Source organism: Xiphias gladius, chromosome 8 (genome assembly GCF_016859285.1).
Source record: "Xiphias gladius isolate SHS-SW01 ecotype Sanya breed wild chromosome 8, ASM1685928v1, whole genome shotgun sequence".
Classification (NCBI taxonomy): domain Eukaryota; kingdom Metazoa; phylum Chordata; class Actinopteri; order Istiophoriformes; family Xiphiidae; genus Xiphias; species Xiphias gladius.
In genome coordinates this window covers 18,396,558-18,421,259 of record NC_053407.1, presented here as the reverse complement: position 1 = coordinate 18,421,259, position 24,702 = coordinate 18,396,558, and the positions used below count along the sequence as shown (strand labels likewise).

At 42.6% G+C, this 24,702-nt stretch overlaps 1 protein-coding gene across 2 annotated transcripts; it reads left to right on the top strand.

Annotated features, from left to right (window-relative positions):
* Positions 1-824: 824 nt before the first annotated feature.
* On the top strand, positions 825-24,688 carry dennd4a (DENN/MADD domain containing 4A). 2 transcript variants are annotated; one of them, XM_040132402.1, is made up of 31 exons: positions 825-1,148; positions 5,532-5,863; positions 6,083-6,329; positions 6,434-6,503; positions 6,648-6,817; positions 7,733-7,971; positions 8,122-8,188; positions 8,355-8,413; positions 8,508-8,652; positions 8,985-9,160; positions 9,529-9,629; positions 10,655-10,873; positions 11,338-11,483; positions 11,943-11,963; positions 13,635-13,768; positions 14,119-14,251; positions 14,605-14,811; positions 14,926-15,054; positions 15,174-15,318; positions 16,273-16,395; positions 17,419-17,529; positions 18,226-18,300; positions 18,423-19,264; positions 19,385-19,601; positions 20,242-20,333; positions 20,453-20,628; positions 20,935-21,331; positions 21,679-21,796; positions 22,084-22,246; positions 22,339-22,403; positions 22,810-24,688. In XM_040132402.1, the coding sequence occupies exons 2-31, from the start codon at positions 5,553-5,555 to the stop codon at positions 22,944-22,946; spliced, it is 5,235 nt and encodes a 1,744-aa protein (XP_039988336.1). In that variant the 5' UTR covers positions 825-1,148; positions 5,532-5,552; the 3' UTR covers positions 22,947-24,688. The 2 variants fall into 2 exon arrangements, with proteins under 2 accessions (XP_039988336.1, XP_039988337.1); XM_040132403.1 differs by lacking the exon at positions 11,943-11,963.
* The last annotated feature ends 14 nt before the right edge of the window (positions 24,689-24,702 follow it).

The following is a 24,702-nucleotide window of genomic DNA, read 5'->3' as shown; positions in this document are numbered from 1 at the left end:
CATATTCAACAAGGTCTTAGCTTACGTTGAGAACACTGTGGTCATGTCCTCTATGTTTTGTGGAAATTTTATCAATCTGGGCAATTTCATATCCTACAAATAAAAGGTGACACTTGTTGGATGTTTTATAGGCTGACTGCAATATTATTCATTTATTTAGACTCAATATATTTACATTTAACTTCTGTAAGGGCATAAAAAGCACTCTGAATTGTATTCACGGCTGTGTGAAGAAGGCTGACAAAAATAATAGAATAGAATCTCACCAGTGAAGAGCGTACTGACTGTTGTTGCAGTCGCTTCTTAAATATGGATCTTTCATTACGCTTTAATTAGTCGGACATTTTTGTTTTTCAAATTAATTGGCTCCATTCTAATTAGACTTTGGCTAAAAACAAATCAAATTTCATTAAATGGGCAAGATTTGCAATTACGTAACATTTTAGTGGTACTGACCAGGGCACTCAAGTTTCATCGTCTGAAAAAGTGTCCCAGAAAGACAGGGGGGGGGACTACAGAGAGACACAAAACAAGCACAAGGAGATGCGAAATAACCATAAAGAGACACAGATGACAAAGCTTCCTGGTTGGTGGTTGTTGTGCGTCTCTTTCAGCGCAGTTGTCTTGAAGGGTTGGGGGGCCCCTTTGACATGTCTGTGCCCAGGGGCCGGTTTTTTGTCAAAATCCGTCCATGCTCACTTATCGCCACGACTGCTCCCACTACCAGTCACGGCAGCAGTGGTGAGGGGCTGTGACAGTAAACACATGTTGTCTTCCTGTAAAGACAGCAGACCAAACGTTTCCTCACGGCCGCAGACGTCGTCCTTCGGTCACAGCTGCCAGCAGAGTCATCGGTGACGTCGGTGAGGGTTGTAATCGGTCACGTGGTCCGCGCAGGTCTGGATAAAGCGCCGCTCGGGACTGCACGGGCTGTTCAGACGCATCCATCCCACTGTGAATTATTATTATTGTTATTATTATTGTTGTTGTTTTTATGATAACAACATTCAGACAGAGTTGGGGGAAAAAAATAAGAATACTAAAGGAAGCAAACGCCGAGAAATAATATTTCTCACCAACGGGAATCTGGGGTTTATTTCGACGCCGGCGCGACAGATTCATCCTTCAGTCGTCGTGATTCGTGAGATGTGAGTAGATTCTTCTTTTATTGAGGATAAAAAAAAACACATCCGGTCTCTGTAGTGGAGGCGTTTTTGTCCTGTTTATTTTTTTTTTAATATATATTTCGAAACTGAATTTATTTGAGGCGACGGCTGTTAGCGTTCCAACCCGAAATCCTTTAAATTACGATTTGAATGTTGGATGTTTGCTGAGGGTAATTAACGGACACGGGAAATAGGCTAGGCTGTGTAATTGTCGTAGAGCTATGTGCACCAGAAGAAGAGCCGAATGCTTTACGGTGAGTGTCGCTGCCTGTGTGTGATCCACTGTATTTACAGTGCGCTCATTGGTTACGATGAAGTCATATGGAGGCTTATTTCGTCGCATCCCGTGTAGATGCTCCATAAGATGGCTTCTTCTGAGTTGGACACAGGGAGACAAGCCCTCTGTATTACTATGGTCGCTGTGGTCACTCGTCTTTTTCAAATGAGCAATTGTTTGCGTTACGGCAAATCAAATATTGCCAATGCATTTACCAGCTAACGCAGGTCTCCTTCAGTATTTTTCTATTTCCAGGACCACCTGTATTTTCTCCTTCATCTTTCTGCTCTGTTTATCTTGGGCGTGTGTGGTTTCCTCTTCAAGCACCCCCCCACCACACACACACACACACACACACACACACACACACACCTGTCAAACATAAGGAATGCAAATGGCTGATGAGGGTGAGGGTTGTCTTCACGGCTAAGAGGGAACAGATGCTGAGTGAAATGTTGTGATGGTTCCCTCCCCAGATCAAACCGCCAATCCTCCCCGCCCGCCGTCAACACAGCCTTCTATAATCCCTGCACAGTCCGGGTCTGACCTGGGACCAGCAGCCGCTGCCTCTGTCTCTTGGGCCATAATTGCAACAACACTGTGATGCTCAAAGCAAAAGTCAAAAGGCCTTTATGTCACGTCACAAAACCACATACAGTATAGAGCGAGGCTCAAGTATTTTTTTTTAAATTCTGCTATTTTGGGGGGAAGAATTCAAGAATTTTATATCTAAACTAACCACAAAAGGCATCTTTGAATATGTTAAATTGAGTACTGGGACTGGCAGATACAGAATGCGATGTCTTCTGTTTTAACATAAGTGTGAGAAAAATCACAGTTTGTGGGACCTTGGGAAACTTATGGCACAAGTGGTTGACAAATTGCTGCAAAGCTGTCAGTTGGAGGTGACTCATAAAAGCAATAGTGGATGTGAATGGGGAAGTTGGCTTGTTAGATGGCAAAAAGAGGAAATCCGCAGTGTCCTTATTTGTCTGCTTTTATGAAGAAAATGCGGGTGAATGAAAAGATTGCTGTTTCTGGGGAGACCGTGAGTCACTCCCTCCCAGTGTTGAGCTAACGTAGGGTTGCCTAAAATAAGTGTGATAGTAGAAAGATAGTTTGACAATAAAATATCAAGTCTGGTCGGATCAGGTTTATTTATAGCCTTTTTGTCAGTAACGCAGGTCTCGAAGGAGTTCGGAAGACAAGACTTTCTAGACGGATGGACAGAACAATCAAAGTATGGCAGTACTGTGTGGAAACAAAACAAAACACAAGACACATGACTGCAGACGGCCAGTAGCCTTTCGACTCTAGTGCAGCCTGCCCAGCAGTACCAAGCTTAGACACTGATGGAAAACAAACAAAAAAACATTGCTGGGCATAAAGGGAAAAACTGTAGACAGGTCTGTTCACTGAGAGTTGACATTTGGTTGTAATAGCTTTCAGGTCAATACAACAAAAAGGCCAATGGCATGGGAAAATTTAATCAGATTAACAGAAACTATAGTTGTTCATTTTATATTCAGGGTATGTCTGTTAATATTTACACTTAAATCATTTTATTCCTCTGCCTTTCTCAGAGACTCTGATTTTACGAACAGAATACGTCTGTGGTAGTGACACAGCCCTTTAGTCGACTTGTATTATCCAGAACAGTGTTTCTGGCTCGTCTCAGCATCACTGGGAGAAATGCTCAGTCTTCAGTTCAGTTTTAACGTTGTTGCTATGGCAAGGATTAGATATGATTTTAGGCCTCCGCTTCCTGTTGAGGGGGAGGAAGAGACGCACTGGTTGTCGTGGTAGTCTGGACTGGAGATTACATCTATATTTAATCCCAAACCGTCCAAGTATTGCATGACAAATCTGCAATGCCATCAGCTGTGTATTTAGCAGCGCTCATGCAATACCTACTGAGAGCAGGAATTTTTTTTACGGAGTGGTGTAAGTGGTGTGTCATTATAAAGGGAAGGTGAATCTACTGAACAGATTTATCTAGGCCTTTATCTCTCTTTGGTTGTTAGGTCACTGAATAAAATAGAAATATGTCTCTTGATTTTCGTTCGTTATCATAATGACTGTATTTGCAGTGTCTCCATTCGGATCAGTCCGGTGAAAGCTTTCACAGCGACGATGAAAAGTTTGCGAACCCTCTAGCAAACTGTCTGAACAGTATATTGCCTCAAATGATACTTGACCCCCGCGTAGCCGGGGAATTCTGGTGGGACGGCAATGTGAGACGTCTTTTTGTTTGGAAGGCATCTAATAATCGAATCCATCCAATACTGGAAAAAGGACCATCATATACTTTTACAGACTGTTGAAAATTTAAAGGCTACTGAATAAAAATACATTTGTGACATTTATCAAAGTGAGAGAAAAGTACGACCAGTGGAAAATCATGAAAAAACTTTAAGCAACTTTGAATATGCGTCACTTGTGAAATTTTGGGACATCTTGAAAGAGTCAGAATGTGTCAAACTCTGGACCTTTTTTGTTTTTCAGAAATTGACTGTACAGCTGATAACACTTTTTGAATCATTTTTCAGAGCAAGAGTGAACAAAAGATGAAATCGAAACATTAAAAAATGCAGTATTTAGGTGCTACTGTGATGTGTAGTTACATATTTTGCCATTTACTGATAACAACCAGTTTTGGAAGAGATCAGAAAAAAACGGACAACTTTTTGTTGTTGGGCATGCTGAGTCATTGGGTATACCCACAAGGCTTAACAATGCAGAGTACAAATAACCTGCATCAAAACAGCCACCGGCTAACTGGGAAACATTGGACACGAGGACTCTTTAATGTGGACTAAAACACTGTAAAACCATGAGTGATGAGTCATGATTTGAAAATATCACTCACTGATGCACAGGAAATATATTAGACTGAATTTGGTTTTGAATTGTTTAGGGTGGTCTTATGGTTTCTAGTAGGCTAAGAAATTAGCCAAATAAGTAAATCTAAGTGTTGTTAGATCTCAGACTGACCAGTTGCAGATTAAGGGCTGCATCATTCTAATCCTCCAGCGCGACGACGGTAACGCTGCAGCGTGTTTGCTACTAAAGATTATCTTTGTTTTTTTCCATGTTCTCATATTAGTGGTCAGTTTCATGTCCTAAACCTGTAAGCAGTGCTTGGCTTTCTGTCCCATCACACGCCAAAGTCCTGATAGGGCGAGATATGCCGTGGTTCCTAGCAGTGACACATCTAGCACAGAGGAGGGGGATTACTTTATGCTAACTCTCTCATATCCCAGGGGGGTTGGGGTGGAGGGGAATAATAGGCAGCTGTTTATCAGTTTGCTAGTGAGTGTGGAGGAACTGCTGAGAGAGATAAAACAGGCTCTTGGGCTGAAGAACAATAAACTGGCCCAGCGCTGAGAGGGCTTCCTGGGCTTCCAGGGTTTCATGCTTTGTGATAAAGCTCTAACAAGCTGACTCACAGGCGATCCCTCTATTCCTTTCTTTATCACAACATTGTTCAGCGCAGAATGTACGCTGTCTGAATATCACCTCGCTAAAAGCTCCCAAGAAGCTTTTTGCTGCACTACAGCGCACCCTCTCCTCAATTCCCAGTGCTCAGTTATAGTTCTGGTACTTTTCCTTTCCACACATTTTTTTCTTCTTTTTTTTTTTCACGAAGGCATGTGTTTTATTTTACATAATCAGTCAAGGCATATAGCAAGGTCATTGGTCTTAAGCCATCCCATATTTCTAGGTGAAATATGGTGCTTTTACAGACAGGAATGTATGCTAAATGCTTCCAGATGCTTTCATTTTATTCGGTTATTTCTTCAGTATAAAATGTATTTGTAATGTAGGTAATGTCTGTATTTTACGTGCTGCATTGTACCTCTATTCACATGTTTCATTCAACAATTATAGCGGCAAGGTAATTAATGCGATGTGCTCAGAGAGTGAATTAAAGGTGATACTTTTATAGCCAGTCTAGTCTGCTCTGTCAGGTCCTTTCCTGATTGCAAAGGCCCATTTTCCTCTTGTTACACTACATCATATGTAATTGCAATATGTTTAAAATGCATAATGGAAGCCCTCCCTCTCTCCCTCTCCCTGTTTTCCAGCCCACAGTGTGGGAATGGGAAATGATGGAGGATAAAGGCCCTCGTGTAGCCGACTACTTTGTGGTTGCCGGCCTCAAGGACTCCTCCAAGCCTCTGGAGGAGGAGCTCCACTTGGACGATGCCGGTCCAAAGTCTGTGAAACCCAAAGCCCCCATCACCGATGTAGCTGTGGTGATCCGCTCCCTGGGTGAAGAGGTACCCCCGGGTTTCACCTGTTTGGAAAGCACTCCCTCAGGCCTCTCTGCAGAGCTCAATGGAGCCAGCCTCAGGGGCCCACAGATCTTCTTGTGCTTCAAGCGGGGCAGAGATAAGCCTCCACTGACAGATCTTGGGTAAGCAGTAATCCTCAGTCTCTCTCACCCTTTACTCACCCAGCACAACTAATCGCTTCTCTGCCTTGGGTCAGTGTAATCTGCTCTTAAACACATCCCTTAGTCTGACATCTCTTCAATGAATATATTATCGAAGCTCTCCAGTAATATTTTTTCAAGAATGTCTTGTTTCAAAAGCATTAAAATAAAGAGTCAGTCTAATACTGCCCTTTATCTCAGGGTTCTGTATGAGTGGAAAGAGAAGCTGAAGGCTGGATGTCACATTGTCCAGACAACGCCCTCAGGTCGCCCTGCCAACATCAGCAGTTCATCCTCCCAACGCATCTACATCACCTACCGCCGTGCCCCGAAGAGCCAGCCCCACACTTCGCTGGCTGTCACTGATGTCTGCATTATCATACCCGGCAAAGGGGAGTCACCCCCTCACACCTTCTGCAAGGTGGACAAGAACCTCAACAGTAGCATGGTGGGATAGAGCTCTGAGAACACATTTATATCTCTAGCATGTTTGCAAAAATAACTCAGGTTTTCATTGATCTGTGATGTCTTTTGTCTTTTCTCATATGCCAGTGGGGATCCTCAATCTACCTTTGTTATAAGAAATCGCTGGCTAAAGCAAACACAATTGCATATAAAGCAGGTAAACTAGTGCACAGAATTTGTATTATGTATGAAATTTGACTGTGGATATGTGTCCTTAATTATCAGATCCTCTTGCCTGTACATCAACATCTAGTGGTGTTTTGACGACGTGTTTGAGTGTGTTGTATGTATTTGTGTCTAGGTCTGCTGTGTAGGTACCCTGAAGAGGATTACGAGTCCTTCCCACTGCCTGAGTCAGTGCCCATGTTCTGCCTGCCCATGGGGGCTACCATCGAGTGCTGGCCAGCACACACCAAACACTCCCTGCCTGTTTTTTCCACATTTGTGCTGACAGGGGCCTCTGGAGAAAAGGTAAAACCATCTACTTACATGAGTGTTACCTAATAACCATGTTCCTTTCTGATAATCCTTTTTTTCAATTGGACTTTTGCATGTTTCGCTTATCTTTTCATGTCCTTTTATGTCATGCAAAAAACATGGAAACCTACAAACGTGCATATCGATATTGCAAAAAGAAAACACCGATGACTTCAATTTCATTTACCTAATCAGTAATGAAGCAGTTTCCCCCAAAGTTAGCATCAGTTTCCTGCCTTTTGATACACAAATTCTCCCTTAATTTCGTCATTTCAGATAGCCTCTCCATCTTTATCTGCCCCTGTGCCTCTCTCTGCGCATTAGTGTCCTTTCCAGATTAGCTTGTTGATGAACTGCAGTAGTATTTCTAAGAATACCAGACAATCTTAATCAACTTCTAAACTCTGACTGGAATCTAAAACAGTCTAAAGGCTGTGTTTGGAATACTAAAAGGCTGGTAGGCTTTGAAAGCAACGCAGAATAAAAGATTTTTTTGCAGCTCATCTTTTGAATAATGGATAACTCATGCACCACTTGGGCTGGTGCACAAGTTTTAAATGCTGAATACCTCAGTGTGCACTCCTTCTTTCCTGCAACCTCTAGTCTGCAGGCTAGTCTCCTGGCACTTAATGCCTGGAATAATTTGTTTATTTATTTCAGAGGAAAAAACTTCAAAGGGCTGAGTATGATTTGGCTGATTTATTATGATGAAAATTCTCTAGAGGAGCTGCCACAACATCTTACCTAAATAAGTTTTTTTCAAACGACCTCTGACTACTGTGGTAAGAGTCTTTGTAAAGTTTGCATCAGGATACTGACAAGTCCTTTTGTGTGTGTGCATACTTGTCTGTGCATTGGATATTCTTTATGGTGATCTAAGTGGGTACGTTGTGATCCCTTTGTGTGCAGGTGTACGGAGCAGCCATCCAGTTCTATGAGCCTTACTCAGAGGGGAATCTGTCTGAGCGTCAGCGCTCACAGCTCGGCCTGCCAAGCTCCAATCTCGGACCTGATGGGACCAGAAATGTTTACAGCAACAAGAGCATCTGTCTGCTCTCCCACTGGCCCTTCTTCCAGTCCTTTAGGAGCTTTCTCACTTTCCTCTACCGATACTCCATCTCTGGACCGCATGCACTGCCTATTGAAAAGTTAGTTAAAAGTTAGCTTTTACAGATTTAGTCTTTTTGTTGAAGTTTATCAGAAACTGGTTAATTCGGAAGCTGGGTAAAAATGGTTTGTTCTTAGTCTTGCAGACAGGACTGGGTGGCTTTATTAACTTATTTTCTTTTTACTTTCAGGCACATTTCTCACTTCATGCAAAATGTGCCATTCCCCTCCATTCAGAGACCACGCATCCTAGTGCAGGTGAGCTTAAAATGTGAAATTCGAGGAGTGAAGTAATAAATTCAGGTCTGTTTGCTTGCTTTATTTGGTTTGACATGATTGTCTGTAAACACACTGTAATCTCAAGCTAAATCCTGCACCCACTGATGCTCTAATGCTCTAATGCTCTTCTTTGCGTCTTCTACAGCTGTCTCCACACGATAGCCTGATACTGAGCCAACCTGTCTCCTCTCCACTGCCTCTCAGGTGGGGAAACGTCAGTAAAATGTAAAATAATAACATGAAGACATACTGTATTTGTTGCTGTCTTGATCTGGAACCATTTGTTTTTTCGTGCTAGTGGTGGAAGCCTCTCCACGTTACTGCTGAATCTGGGCCCAAAAAACGCAGCCACTCTGCTGGTGTTGGCCGTCACGGAGCACAAGATCCTGGTTCACTCCCTGCGTCCAGCTGTACTCACCAGTGTAACAGAGGCCCTTGTGTCTGTAAGTCTTTTCTTCTTTTCTTTCCTTTCCCCTTTTCCGAATAATACCACTAAAGAGGGTGGTCTTTAATGTGATTTTAGGTACAATGGTGGATGAGGTAAGAGGCAGGGCTGTGGCATCAATGAATCACGTAATCACATCAAAGAAGACCCTCTCTTAGGGTATTAGGGGTGTTCAACCGTAATTACTTCCGAAAAATGTTTTTCAAAGAAATGTTCATTAAAAGAGAGGTCGCTGACGAGCTCCCTTTTTAAATCTCTTCTTTCGTCCCTGCACTGTATGTATCAGTTATATTGATGCATTGTACTGATGGATACTGTTCTCTTTTTCAGATGATCTTTCCCTTCCACTGGCCGTGCCCCTACATCCCTCTGTGCCCGTTGGCCCTGGCTGATGTGCTCAGTGCACCGTGTCCTTTCATTGTGGGTGTGGACTCCAGATACTTTGACCTTTACATCCCCCCGGCTGACATCAGCTGTGTGGATCTGGACACCAACACAATCTCCCAGTAAGTGACCTCTGACCGCAACCGCAATGTGATAGATGGCCACTTTCAACTTTAAGACACCCGACCAAGAATCACCTTCCCATGGTTTAGGTTTTTTATTGGTCTGATGACAAAAGTTCTTCCCAAGGTTATCGGCATTTGTCAGTGAGAGTTTTTCTTATGTAATCATAAGAGCTGGAATGTGAAATATTCTCACTGTACACAAAAGCACATCTGGATCCCATTGATCTACCATATAAATTCAAAAGCTCTTTTGTAATTGTAATTGTAAGTGCTGATGTCAGTAAATCCATCTCCCTCCATATATCACTTAGCAATGTGTCTTGACTGTCCTCCCCTGAAATGAAAACCATATGGTGTGCTTTCAGAAAAGACGACAAGAAGGCTTTAACGTGGAAAATCTTGCCCAGGAGAGCCTGCAAATATCTTCTGAATACCCTGAATATACTCTATCAGCAGCTAACTGAGGGTGAGTCAGGTCTGATGCCGTGCAATTTTATGTGTGATGTGGTGTGGTTTCATCAATAATTTAGACTGGCTCCTTGAGTCTGTCGAGTCAGCCTGTACAGTCAATTTACAGGAAAACTTTAATTGTTATATAAAACTGACCTATAATGTTTAGTGCATCCTAGGAGATATTGTGGATGAAGTGTAATTTAGTCTTTATGGTGTACACACTCCTGCTCAAACTGCCTCATCTACTTATACTTCAATTAGTCAACTCCTGAGTTTCCCAGAATCGCTTTTGCCCCTTTACTCAAATTTCAGCATGTGGCTGTATTGTATTATTGTCTAATGTGGTCTGTCAGCAGAGAAAATAGAAATATCTGCCTCTTCTACCATGGATTTCTCCCGTTGTCACAGTTAAACACAAAAAATATTGTCCTTTGATTCTAGCAGATCAATATTTATCTTTGATACTTTCTGCTATAGCACTACATTTTAGCTGACGAAGGATGATTTATTGTCATATGGTCTAAATTTATCCGGTTATGCTGAAACACACTGTACTGTACAAACAAGTGCACCCAGAAACCCATTGCAAGTAGCTGTTTACAACAGTGTTTTAGGGTATTTTAGCTTCATCACTGTGGTTCACTGTGTGGCAATGCCAGTCTGTCGGTCAGTCCACCACTTGGGTCCAGACTAAAATATCTCAACAACTATACCAGATGAATTACCATGAGATCTTGTGCAGACATTCATGGTCCCCAGAAGATCAATCCCAAAGACTTTGGTGATCCCCTGACTTTTTCTCTAATACCACTTTGAGGTTGACATTTGTTTTTGAGAGAAATGTCTCAACAAATATTAGATAGTTGCCACATGTCATATTGTGGAAAACGTGCTCACACTGGCTGGCACAAAAAAATAGCTTATGAACGGAGAGTGTTTAGTCTTGCACCTGACTTTACTTCAGAAGTTAGCTTGTGATGTCATTGTGTTCATGTCCAACCTTTACATTACACATATACCTCTGTTGCGTGCTCTCAGGTGGTCAGCTGAACCGTGAGGATGTGCAGATGGAGCACACAGTGACTGACAGTGAGCTCAACGGGGGGAAGAGCCTCCACACTCTGGAGCTGGAGATCCAGGAGGCCTTCCTGCGGTTCTTGGCGGCCATCCTACGAGGCTACCGCTCCTACCTGCTGCCCATCACCCAAGCCCCTTCAGAGAAGACCACAGATGCCAGCTCCCTCTTTGACCTCCAAGGTACACTTCAGTCTCAGTCTGTGAGATGTTTTACTTTATGTAATCACAAAACACACTGACAAGCTATCGTTGCCTTGCCTTCATGTGATTCGGTGCTGTAGTAGGTCAGGGGGTTAAGTTCTGAGTGCTGCTGCATCAAAGTTTGGCCTGAATCGCTGCAGTAATGACTCTGGGGATGTACTTAAGCCTCAGCGGGAATTAGGCTTGAATAACAAGTCAGCGAAACGGACATGATTAATAGCACAGTGTCCCTGCACATGTGTGCTATTATGCAAGCGGAGAGGCAGAGAACGTGTTTCACAGCACAGTATTCATTTCTGTAAACGCTGGTTGAGTCTGCATCATGACCCTGTAAACATTCTGCAACAGCTTGAGAAGTGAATGTCCAGCTTTATAATGATGACACTGCCATTAAAGCCCACTTGTCATGTGTGTGTGATTTCGTAATACGTTCTGTTTCATAGGCTTCCTGAAGAGCAGAGACCGCTCCCATCAGAGGTTTTACTCCCTCATGACCAAGACTCAAATGTTCAGCCGTTTCATAGAGGAGTGCTCCTTTGTCAGTGACAAGGACGCGAGCCTGGCTTTCTTTGATGAGTGTGTTGATAAGGTGAGGCTTGCAGCTAGTCTTTATTATGGATTTTCTGTGTAGGAGACTGTTCATTAGGAAACTGCATCATCACGCTGTGTAAGAACAAATGCTCCTGTAACGCCTCCGGCCATTTGTTGTAGAAGTTCTCAGGAAAAAAAAGCAGAGGCATTTAGAGGAAAGATTAATCACACGCTGTCCTCCCAATTAAGATGTCTTGTTCAGGTCTTCGTTTAATTTGAAGGAGCTAATAAGCAAATAACAGGAACTAATAGAAATAAACAAACACCCCAACATCTCCCTTGAGGCTATTATTAACATCAGCGCTATGCTTTTCTCATCTATAACCCCCCCCCTGTTCTTTTCAGTCCTTTAAAATGTTTTTCTGTCTTCTTTTTTGCTCTTTACTTTTTCTGATCTTCTGCCGCTTTGTCTTCTATCTCTGCTCCTTTGTTTGTCGTCCTCCCTCCTGCCTGTTAGCTGTTCACCACTGGAGGCAAGGTAAGCTGCCAGGGCTCGTGCTGTTGTTTAAGCCTGGGTAAATGTTTCTACACATTTTTCCTTTTTCAGTGATGGTAGCATCAGGTGTGATCCTCATCAGAGTGTTTTCCATTGTCCTTAGAGCATGAGTCAGCTCGGAGAGTTTTGTGTGTGTACTCAGTCTGAATAAATCAAAGTGAGTTAAAGAGGGAGTGAAGCTAAAACTGTATTAAGGTCTTAAATGTGGGGATGTGCATTAGCCGTCTGTGTGTGTCAGCAAACTTCATTATTGAACCAGGTGCCATTATAATGAACTGCACAGAGAGGTCATGCAGAAATGTTTGAGACTTTGAGACAGAGAGATTAATCATTTGTGTTTGCCATTTTCTAAGGTTACTCTTTGCACTCTTACTCTGACCTGACTTCAGTTGACTCTGTAAAATATAATAAACGAGATTGACATAGGAAGACAAAGACAGAGGCGATAATCCCTATTTGAAAAAATGTTATGAGTTTAGTTGTTGAAGTTCTATGGGGTTTGGGCCTCATTCCTAGTTGGAGGGCTAATCATTTAGGGATTTGACAGCTTTTATTAACACATCCTGCCTACACATGTTTTTTGTAACACACAAAAAAAAGTCAAAGCACCGACCTCTCCAAAAAAAACCCTCTGTGCTTGCAAACTTGTGCAATCAGGAAGTTACATTTACATCCTGCATGAACATTTTGAGCTCCTGTATGAATGGTCATTGCATTTATTATTGAGAAGTGGAAGCATTGATTCATGCAGCGTCATTGCTGCTGAGGTTGACAACAAGTGCATGATTGGGAAAGACCTCTTGGGTGTAAGAGGAAGGGTAACAAGCAGAAAAACACTGAGTAGAATTGAAGTGAGGACAAATGGGTCAGTGACAGTAAGTTGACTGAATCATTCACTCGACTGAGTGGAACAAACCCTGTAACGCAGTTCCACTGGGGAGCTATTCAGCTGCTGCCATAATATTAACGTTTTTGTGAAGCTCATGTCAGAGATAAGCTGGTAATCAATTCAGATAAGCCAAGTGACTGCACATCAGCATAGCAGGCTTTTTATGATCACCCAGACAGCTATTCAGTGGCTATTTTCTCTATTAAAATAAAAAAAGAACATGTAAGCTTTACCTTGTCATCCTGCTTCGTGATCCTGCTGTAGTTCTCAGACAGGCAGCCAGTGGGGCTTTGTACACTTTGTACACTTTGTGCTCTCCATAGAGCACATCCGTCGGTCAGTTTTGAGTTGAAGGAAATGTTGCAGTTTAGTATCCAGCACTACTGCCAAAGCAGTACAGTGTAATGGTTACATGTCCCTAGAGCAACTTGGCATTTTGTCCAGGTCACTGCAGCCTGGATTAATTTAGTCTTGGAAGATTCATAGGATCAAGGCTCTGCCTTGGTAGTGCGCTTTAGATAAACTGGGGACTGGGGACACAGGCCATATTTCTGGTGTACATGGACTCAGTACTGACATCTGTTTGTCCTCACTGACCCTCATATCTGCTCTGATCTGAGGGCTGATACGGTATCAGATGCCCATGAGCCGCCAGGAAGCATTAGCCAGCGGATTTTTGATTATAGTTGAAAGCTTATAGCTTTGCTATAAAGATGGAGAAAGGTGAAAAACAATGATGAAAGTGTGTTTCTCTTGCACACCAGATGGAAAGTGAGCGGCCGGAGGACACCAGGCTGATCGAACTGGATGAATCCCACTGCAGTGAGCACACAGTCTATATCAACCCTCCAGAGCTCCCTCCACCACCACAGGGAGAAGAGCATCCTCTGTGCTATAGGTACCACACTGCACACTCAATCTCTTAACGACAGACACAAAACAAACTTTCTTTCTTTTACACCGCCTTACACACTGCAAGAGCACTTCTCACCAACAATGGGTGGACACAATGCGGCCCCTGAAGGAGAGACTTAGCGTAAATTGCTACTGTTGTTAAAGAATATGTCACTGCCATAGGGCTTTGTGATTATTTTGAGCCGGAACACGTCGCTTTTTGGATTCTCAAGCTTTCAGGGTGTCAGTGCCAAACCATGACTCCTGTCACTTGGCTTGCCATTTGTGATGTGGGATTGATGTCTATTTCAGTTTTGTCACGGTATATAAGGGAGTAAATATGTCTTTTTGCAGCTACACTGGGTTCCCTGTGCTGAATGCTGAGCTCCTGGAGCCACTGGAGGGACAAAATCCTCCATCAGCAGGCATGGCCTCACGCCACAGCAGCCCAGCCAGCCCTACGGCCATCTTTAGGCGCTCCAAACAGGTCAGTCACATGAGTAGTGAGATTTTCTTGCGATTAATAAATACCATTAATGAATGATATCACAGGTGAATGATGATTAATGGTTATAGAAATACCATATATAAATAAAACCTTCATTTCCCCCTCCTTTTTTTTAATCTCTTTAACTAGCTTTTTCTCATTATAACAATAATGTGTTAAATGTATTGTCAGATTTTATCCTTATTTGAGCCTATGTGTTTCTTTTTATCTTAAGCTTATTTTACTACTGCCCTCATTCTTCATAATGATGGGAGAATAATGATAATGATTTCTAAAAGAAAATCAATCCTCTTTATATGTGATCTTTTTTTTTTTTTTTTTTTTTATCTCAGGAGATCAAATTGGCTCAAAGGATGGCCAAAACCTATTCATCAATGCCTCAGATGTGGTCCAAGTGTCTGCTGCGCCACTGCTATGGCCTTTGGTTCATCTGCCTGCCAGGGTTTGTCGGGACCTGCCACTCTAAGGCGCGAGCACTGCGAACAGCTCACGACGTGTTGAGGAAGATGCAGGACAAGAAGCTACAGGCTCCAGATGAGGTAGGAAACTGAATTATAAGACAACCACAAAGATACATACATGTGTATTAATGATATTAATAAAGTTTTTTTTTTTTAAGTTTAACATTAAAATCCTGATGTTTTCTTTCCAAGGTGTGCTACCGTGTGTTGCTGCAGTTGTGTGGCCAGTACAGCCAGCCTGTGCTGGCTGTCAGGGTGCTGTTTGAGATGAAAAAGGCTGGAGTTCAACCCAATGCCATCACCTATGGGTACTACAACAAGGTGTGTACTCTTGATATAAACCGTACCTACAAACAGTAAGCAATAAACAAGCTAATGTGACTTTAAATTGAACAGTTTCGTTTAAATCTTATGAGTATATGACCATGTTCCTGCTCCAGGCGGTGTTGGAGAGCACCTGGCCCTCCACCACCAGAGGAGGCTACTTTCTGTGGGGAAAGCTGAGGAACGTGGTCCTAGGTGTGCTCCAGTTCAAGCAAGCCGGGAGAAAACAACAGACTCTTCACAGAGATCCTCAGCTTTCAGGTAAGAATGGCAAAATCCTGGCTCAGGGACGCATTATATTAAAATTCTACTGATATCTAACCCCTAATTTCCGAGGTAATTTCAGCTAATAATATTTTTCTGTTAAAAACATACAGCAGTGGTCATTACTTTATACCCAAGACTTATTAGGTCTTAAATTGTTTGGCATTGCATTAAGTTCAGAGGCCATTACTTTTCAGTTGCACACACATTAAGTAAATGATAGACTGATAGAGTAGGATCTTTTCTTACTTCCTGTGGTTCTTAATGAATAGACATGTAAATGAATGTGATCCTGTGGGAGCAGTTGTTTCTTCAAGGCATCTCTCTCGGTCTCATAACAAGGTTTATCCCAACTCCAGTCTCCTTCAGCACATATTGTTCCCAACCCGCATTTCTTTAATGACACTAATTAAACAGAGTGGGGAGGTTTTCCTCCCCAGCAGTCGCAGCACAGGTTGCTCTTGATGTCTATCCCTAATTCCCACGACAGCCCAAGAGAGACCGTCATTACCATAATAACATGTTGTGTGAGGGGCTCTAATGAAACATCATGCTTAACACCATATAATGTAATGTTGTTGTTGTTGTTGTTGTTGTGTGTTGAGTTTGATTTCATTCACTTCACAAAGGGGATTTTATACAAAATTCCAAAAATGGAGCGTAATCCTGTAGTTATTTGTGAAATTCATGTGATTCATTCTGCCCCCATTGTGCTCTCCTTTGAGTTAAAAATAAGACAGAAAAGTAAAAGCTGGATTTTTCTTTTGGCGCTCTGGCATCCGTATGTGGAGCAAGGTCCAATCATGATGACAAATACGTACAGTATGTGGTACTCAGCGCATCCCTGCCTCTTCGCAGTGGATGATAATGATTACAGCGCCGTTCAGTCCTGTTGGTACTCTGTCATGTTTTAACCTCTCACCCTCTCCCTTACCTGTTACCTCCCTTCAGACGGCAGTGATCTTGACACAGTCAGTCATGGGAGTTTGGACAGTGCGAATGACTCTGCTGAGCGCACCTCCATTGACACTGACTTCACTAAAATGGACTCCAGCGATGATGGATTTAGTACAGGTATGAAGTCACAGCCCTGCTTTGTTCTTCTTCCACCTATTTCACTCTCATCCTTTAATTGCGTCACTGCTGCTCCTTGTGTCTCAGCGTCTCCCTGTTGATTTGATTTCCCACTTTAGAAGTGCCCAAACCACATGATTCATAAACCTTAATTTTGCTTCGTTCTGTCACCGTACTCAGATAAATTGTTCTGACATTGTTGCACACTCTGCTTTCAGTCTGACACCTGACACCCAGAGAAAAAAACAAAAGTCCCCAGTACCAAGAAATGTCACCTTATAACTGTTGAGTCCCAGAATTGGCAAATGTTACAACAACCCACCTGTCAAAAGTAAAAATAAATACATAACACCACCTAGTAAATAATAATTATTTAAAAAAAAAAATGCTAATTATATTCCAGTGGTATTTAAAAGTGACTGGGGAAAATTGAGATGCTGGGTCACAATAATCTGTGCAAAAAGATTAAAAAAAAAAAAAGACTTCTATCTTTTTCCCCGACTGTTCTTTTCATTTTGCATGGAGTCAGGAGAGGAAGACCAAGAAAAGTAGACTCTGACAACAAATGAATGAGTCAACCTGGTGACACTGTTTCTTCTTTTGCTCTTTTGATCTTACATCATGACTAATGTACAGTAGATAGACGACAGTAGAGACAGCAGGGGTTATAGTGGTCTATCAGCAGGCTGAGGCTCTGATACTAGTACTGTCATGGATTTGAGAGCAGGTTTGTACTTTTTCCTGCAGTTTGACGTTGTGAATATCATTCAAGGTTTTCAAAGACTCTGCGCCTGCTTTTCTATTCTGGGAGTGTTGTGTGCTGTAAGCTGTATGGAATGTCATCACGCTCCGTTGAGGGGGGGGAAAAAAACTCTCAGATCTGTTGTGCTCTTATAAAGGATCCATGCAGGCTAAAAAGCTGGTTTTTGATTTACTCGGCTCTTTCTAAAAGAGGAAACACGACAGTGAGATAAAAATGGTTTTCTGAGGAATAAAGCATCGTAACTTTTTTTTTTTTTTCAGGTGGACAGTCAGACCAGGGCTATGATTCACTGTCCAAAGAGGAGGAGAGGCTGTGTGGCAGAGAGAGTGACAGCACACCGTTGGTGGAAGACAAAGGACAGAGGCAGTCCAGTGAGTTATGGATTAGCTGCAATCTCTAATCTGTGACACTTTTCTGCATTTCTGCAGAAGTAAATCACCGCTTACTGTCAGCAAATTGAACGCTCTCTCTCTTTAAAAGCTGGGGTGTCTTATCGCTGTGTGGGTGTAATGTATTCTCTACCCATCCATTTGCTGATATATTTAGATGTTTTTCCAAAAGCAGATTCTGTTGATGGATGAATGTGTTATGTAAGCAGGTGATTGTGTGCATTACAGGATTTGTCTAGAATTTTGTCGCTAATAACAACATGCTGTGGCCCTCTGTTCCAGTATTCGTGATCAATAGCCCTCACTAATTGGTGTGGCATCTAATCAATCCCCATTGCTTTTAACTTTGTTTTTTGGCATAGAATATAAGACAGCCATATAAAATATGAACGCCTGTCCCTTAAGAAACCACGCAGCTGCCAGTTTTCCCCATCTCCACCCCACAGCAATAGCTTTTTTTTGGCATGAACAACAGCACTCCAGCTGCAGTTTACATTCATAAATGTCATTGAATTAATCATTTGCAATAATAATCTGATTTCCTATATTAAATGCAGAATTTTGCAGGAATGCAGTACTGTTAGTTATTTTAAAGATTTTGATAGACTGGCCAGATGCACAAAAACATGCAATAAGGGTATTATCTCCTTAAGAATTTGGTGTCCTTTGAATCTCTAGCACCTGAGACTGAGCATCCAATCAGCAGCATATCTCCTTCTGCTAGAAGCTACAAATCCACAGATGCCAATGCAGGTGAGTTTTGTTTACAAAGAAGATTGCCATGAAGCCATTATGACTGTTTAAAACAGCGCCAGAGATTGTCAGTCTTACTGTACCAGAGCTGAATTGCCTTGCGATATTTTTTTTTATCACAGGCAATGGCAGCAGGCTGGTTTCCAGTGCAACTAGGGACGCCTTTCTGTGTGGAGTTCTGCCAAAGACAGAGAGGCCAAAATCTCTAGACCTGTCTGGTGGACTGGGAACTCTGAGGTTCACCGTGCCCCATCCAGGCTCAGCAAAGCAGCATCACCTAGCTCCTGACCAGTTGCGCGGAGTAGAGGAAGAGGCGACGGAAACTGATAAAGAGAAACCCCCGGTGGAGAGGACTGTGAACTGCAGCGGTGCAGTTGAGAGGCCAGGTGTCTCCATAGAGAGGAGTGTCAACTTCAGTGCTGGGACTGTGAGGAGGACAGGCATAGAGATGGGTTTTGACCCCCTGTCACTGATGGCAACGGAGACGGTGCAAGAGTGTGACCAGGACAACTGCAGCACACCAACCACCCGCCGCAACCTCGCTGAGGAGATCGAGATGTACATGAACAAGGGCAACAGCCCTCTAAGCAGCCGCACGCCCAGTATTGACCTGCAGAACCCCTCGAGCCCCTTGTTTCGATCCACCTCATCTCCTCAGGCCTCGCCGAGACCCTCCACTCTACCGCACTCCAACACACACCTCCAGCTGTCTGTCAAATCCAAGGAGAGGCTGAGGCCATCGCCGTCTCTTCCTCTGGGTGTCTGTAACAAGGACAGGGAGAGGCCTTCGTCATTAGTTTCACCCTCGTCACCTACTCCCTCCACCTCGTCGTTCTCCATGGACTCTCTCCTCACGCCAACTCTGGACATCTTCAAGAGCAGCGTCATATCAGCAGGGAAGGGTGTGGCTGAGAAGGCCAGCCGCCTTTACTCTCGTCTGTCTTCCCAGACTTCATTAACACAGGTTAGTAGGGCAACATTTTTCACAAACAAATATTTCCAACACAACCTCTGACGATATCAAATTGTGTCCAAAATGAACTCTTGTGAAGGGATAGTATTTTTTCTGTTTTCTATCATGCAGGAAGCAAACTGTGACCGGATTAGTGTATCCTCACTGACCTCAGGAGACGCTGACTGCTTCTCGCTGCTTGACAATGACTCCTGTCTGGACCCAGATGGCTTTACCTCCCCCCAGCATGGCAGCATGTCCCGACTCAGGAGGAGCCCTGTTGTGGGCCATGCTAACCTGGGCAGCCCCAGCACACCCAACAGGGTGTTCAGACACAACTCCTTCTCTGGTTAGTTATACATCTTTTAAACTGTCTGCCTAATAAATATTGTTGGAATTAAGCTGCTAGTTTCAGTGGAATCTTGAAATTGCACTAGACAAACAACACAATCCACATTTATTTCAAGTAGTTTGCAGTCTTTATGAAAACATCTCCCATGTAAAAAAAAAAACCAAATAAAAAAATAAAAAATAAAAAAGTAATTTCTTACAGCCATGCTCATTAAATTGCTGTTTTTAACTGCAGCATTGAATTGGTTCCCAGCAAAACACTTCTTGATAATCTAAAATTCGAGTGAGAGTAGGGCTCAGTAATGGAGAGACTCGGGTGTCGTTCTGTGGGAAACTAGGCCAGCAGGCATGAGGGCTGAGTCGGTGAGTAGGCTTTTCTTCACTCAGCCACAGGCCCTGTGCTTAACATGCACACGTGCAAGCACACTCACATGCACATTCCCAGACACACAAATGTGAGACACAGATTCACTAAACCTGACATGTCCACTGATTGCACACTCTGAAGAACAGGGCGCTGCTTCGTTTCATTCTTGCACTTTTGCCTGATTTAATTCAGATCCGCCTAGCTTTGATAGATATGTTAAATCTTGGCTTTGCCTTGTGTGTCTAATTATATAATCCTCCATCGTATCTAGGTGGTTTGGCAATTCCCTCTAAAACTCCTCACACTCCAGATTCCTCCCCCGACACCAGCCGCTTCCAACCCACTCCCAGTTACACCATAGAGGTAAGTTGCTCACATCAAAATCCCTTATCAGACCCTCATCTTTCGACTGACTCACACTGTCATGATCGAGTGTCGCACTGCATCTGATTTCCTCCACACCCTGATGATTTTTGTTGTAGGTGCTGATGTCCAGTTGTTCGCTTTGTAAGACGTGTGACTGTCTGGTGTATGACGAGGAGATCATGGCTGGCTGGACGGCAAATGACTCGAACCTCAACAGCACTTGTCCCTTCTGTGGCACAGCCTTCCTGCCTTTCCTCAACGTGGAAATCAAAGATCTGAGACCGAGGAGCAGGTAAATCCTCCCCTTTGCTCAGAACAACACAGTATGAACACATTATATATTCACCTGCACAAACGCTTTGATTAATTAATCGAGTGCCTCCGTCATTTCATGCTGAATTCAGTAATAATAGGTTTAATGTCTTTGATTCTCTTATGCTAAATTGTCTATTTTTTTAGCTTCTTGTCAGCTGCCTGGCACTTTTTGGGAAACACTGACACACACACACACACACACACACACACACACACACACACACTCAGACACAACATTTTTTATCCCTGTGGCCAGACAGATTCATCATGTGTCTCCCCTCAGGTCCTCTGAGGAAAGTAATCCTGTTAGAGAGGAGGACACGTCTGCATCACTCAACCCCGAGGCCAAAATGTCTGCGACAGACTGTTCAGCTCAGTCATCTGCGGCTCCAGCGCGGAAGCAGGAGAGCAGTGGGAGTGCTGGGACAGCTGCGCCAGCCTCAGCCCCAGCCTCCGTCTCCACTCCGGTGACGGTGCCGTACCTGAGCCCTCTGGTTCTGTGGAAGGAGCTGGAGAGCCTGCTGGTGAACGAGGGCGACCAGGCCATCTCCTCTCCGAGTGTTGTGGACCAACACCCCATTGTCTTCTGGAACCTCGTGTGGTACTTCCGAAGGCTGGAGCTGCCGAGTAACCTGCCGGCGCTTATCCTTGCCTCAAAGCACTGTAGCCATGGAGACCAGGTAAATATGTCAACATCTGTTAAGCTCACCCACATTATAGTTGAATGTGTAAAGTCACCATTGAATCAACTTTGTTTTAAAGCTGTTATGTGGAGGATGTGAACATTTCTGACTTTGGTGCCTCCTAGTGGTGGCTTCAAAAAAAGACACTGTGAAAACACAGCAATGTATGAAAGCAGCACAAATTTTCACTGGGAATGTGTCTTTTTTTTTTTTTTCTTCTTTTTTTTCATAAACAAATGAAAAAAACAGTACTTTTAAAGATATAACAGCATTCAAATTCTATCCACAGGGGCTGTAAGATACGGAATAAGAGATTAATCCTCCACACATTTTACCCCCTTTAGACTCCTCAGAGCGTTTCATCCGAGGAAAGTAAGCAGGTGCTGGTGAGGATTATGTGGGACAACCTGAAGTTGCACCAAGACAAAGTTCAACCCTGCTATGTCCTGTGGAACACACACTGTAAGTTGTTTCAGCATTTACCTTAATAGACTGAGGTATATTATGTTTCAACAGGTGAAATTACTTTCAGAAAATAATGGTAATGCCGGAGGGTTTGATCAAGGTCAGATATTTACATGAAAAATTAAATGATGCATATGAAGTAACTAGAAATACATGCATATTTCAGCTCAGGACTCCTGTGAGTCAAGCCGCCTTTATCAGCACTGCACTTTCAGAGTTGATTCTGAGTGATGGAGATGAATGAGCCTTTGATCAGGGTGACTTTTATCTCTCTTTCTCTGCAGGTGCCAACTCCCTAGTTCGCTCTGGGCTGTGTGAAGAAGGCCAGCTCTTCACTGTGGAGCTACTGCAGGGTTTTGTGAGGAGCATTAAGAAGAGTGATGTCTATCAGCCCATGAGTCAAATCATCCAGCTGCTGGGGCCGGAGCTGGGTTTTAAGAGGCAGAGGTGAGGAAATAAAGATGTCAGTGTAGAGTCATGTCGAGAAAATGATGTGAGTGGAAAATCAAATTGTTTTTTTCTTTCTCTCTTCCAAAAAGGAGCCTCTACAGAGATTTATTGTTCCTTGCCCTGGTGGCTTTGGGGAAGAACAACATTAATATAAGTAGGTTCAAAAGCCTGATATCCTGTTTTTATTCATCTTAGCGGCATAGGATGGCAATGTCAGTCTGTTGGTCGGACAGTCCACCAATTTGGTCCAGATTGAAACATATCAGAAACTATTGGATGGATTGCCGTGAAGTTTGGTGCAGGTGCTGTTGTTCCCCAACCAATGAATCCTGATGACTTTGGTGATCCTTTAGCACCACCAGCAGGTCAAAATTAAAATTTTTCCAATACTTTGATTGAGGACAAAACTCCTTCAAAACGAATGACATTCCCATCGGCCCCATCTGTACTTTGTGTTTAGTGAAGAAACACAAAAAAATGTTAGCTTGCTGACACGCTAAACAAAAATAGTGAATAATACTGTATGTCCACATTTTTAACCAACCATTCTCTCATTGCAGACGCTTTTGACCGGGAGTACAAGTTGGCATATGATCGCCTCACACCCAACCTGGTTAAACTGACACACAACTGTGACCGGCCCCCTGGAGCAGGGGTCATGGAGTGCAGGAGGACTTTTAGGGAGCCCAGTCTCTGAACTGCCTCTCTTTTTCTGTCCCTGTTTGTGTTTTTCCTTCAACCATGGTCACCGCTGCTGTTTCTTTTTTCTTTTTGGACTGTTCTTCAGACTCAGGACCAGCTCACCTGACTGAAGCGCAGAGCTCTTTAAAGCACAATCGGGAAATGACACTTCAAGTGAAGCAACTGCCATGAGTTTCTTGTGTACTGTTAGAGCTGAGAGGCATGGAGCAACAGGCCTTGTGTTTGTAAATATTTAGAAAATGTCACCTTATTTTCAGTATACCTATAGTAAAATGTTTGTACAGTTGATATACAGTCTATTTTATGACTTTGTTTCTGTTGACGCTGTGAGTAAGTATGTAAAAGTAATTGTATGATCACGTTGTCTAAATTCCTCAGTGGTCCTGGTGACCTTGTTAAGACTGTTGTTGAGTGTGTGTATAATAAGTACTTGCTTTTAGAAGTTCATGTTTTTACAAAGCACTTTGACAAAGATGAGCATTTGCTATTCATTTTATTAACGTAGTGCTGTAGCCCAGCAGCCTACGCTTAAGTCATTTTCTATTTGGCAGCTGCTGGACTTACTGCACTGTCTAATATGTCAATTACATGCAGTCGACAAAAGCAAAGAAATCCCTCCTCGTCTGCACCCTGTAAACCTGGAGGGGCCATGCTCATATGCCTGAACACACTAAACTAGACGATAACATAACAAAAAATTAGAATCAAAAAGGGAGTTCTCAGTTCATGTATATGCACAATGTTTATTCATGCATCGTTTTTATGGACAGTGTTCCAAAAGAACCCAAAAGGGGAGTAACACTTCTATGATTTATTTACAGTTTTTTAAGCAATACCTTTTTTAAGTGAGGACTAAATAATTTATGTGTTATACGGGACCACCAAGGATACATTTCCTTAAAAACAGTACAATCAAACTAATAGCAGACAAACAACAACTGAAAATAAATGTTTTCTGTTGGTTTAATCAATACACTTTTTTGATAAAGAGATTCATGTATTGACGGAGTAACAGATATATGAAATTGTACAGAGTATTTGATTCTAGTATTTTGTATATTTCTTTTTGATCTTCACTGTACGGTGTAGATGTCAGTTTTAGACATTTGGACAACAGCGCACTGTTTAAGGTCAATTTAACCACTTATACTAAAACTGACTATTGGAAAAAAAAAAGTTGAACAGACAGCAGTGCAGGATTCTTTGCACTGAGCGTATTAAAAGATGTGTAAGTGGGTAAAAGGTGTTAGTTTTTTGAACAACAGCTCCGACCTGCCCTTATTCAAACTCACGTCCAAAAATGAGTATGATTGTTCACCGTGTTAATATTGTCTTTCACTATTAACTGACAAAGACTTGTCTAGATTCTGTTTGTAGTGTGATGCAGCTGCACAGTTTATTACTGAATTTCACAATTACTTACAATGATAAGATGCTGGATTAGATACAGCTGTGTGCTTGGAATCAAAACCAGTCTCGCAGCATGTACATTTGCATTTTAACCACCCTGTAAGTTGTAACCAGTGACAAAAGAAAAACACTGATGATCAAAACATCATTTGATGTCTACATGTTGTTTACACTATTTGTCAATTTAAACAATGTTTATGAAGTATTATTTATCATTTGTAACACAGATACTAATTTTTATGATTTTTACATAAAAAAGAAATCGATTTTTTCCCTGGCTGGATCTATAGTTTGCTTTCATTTATTAATAAACACAATTATTCTATGGATGTAAAGTAAAT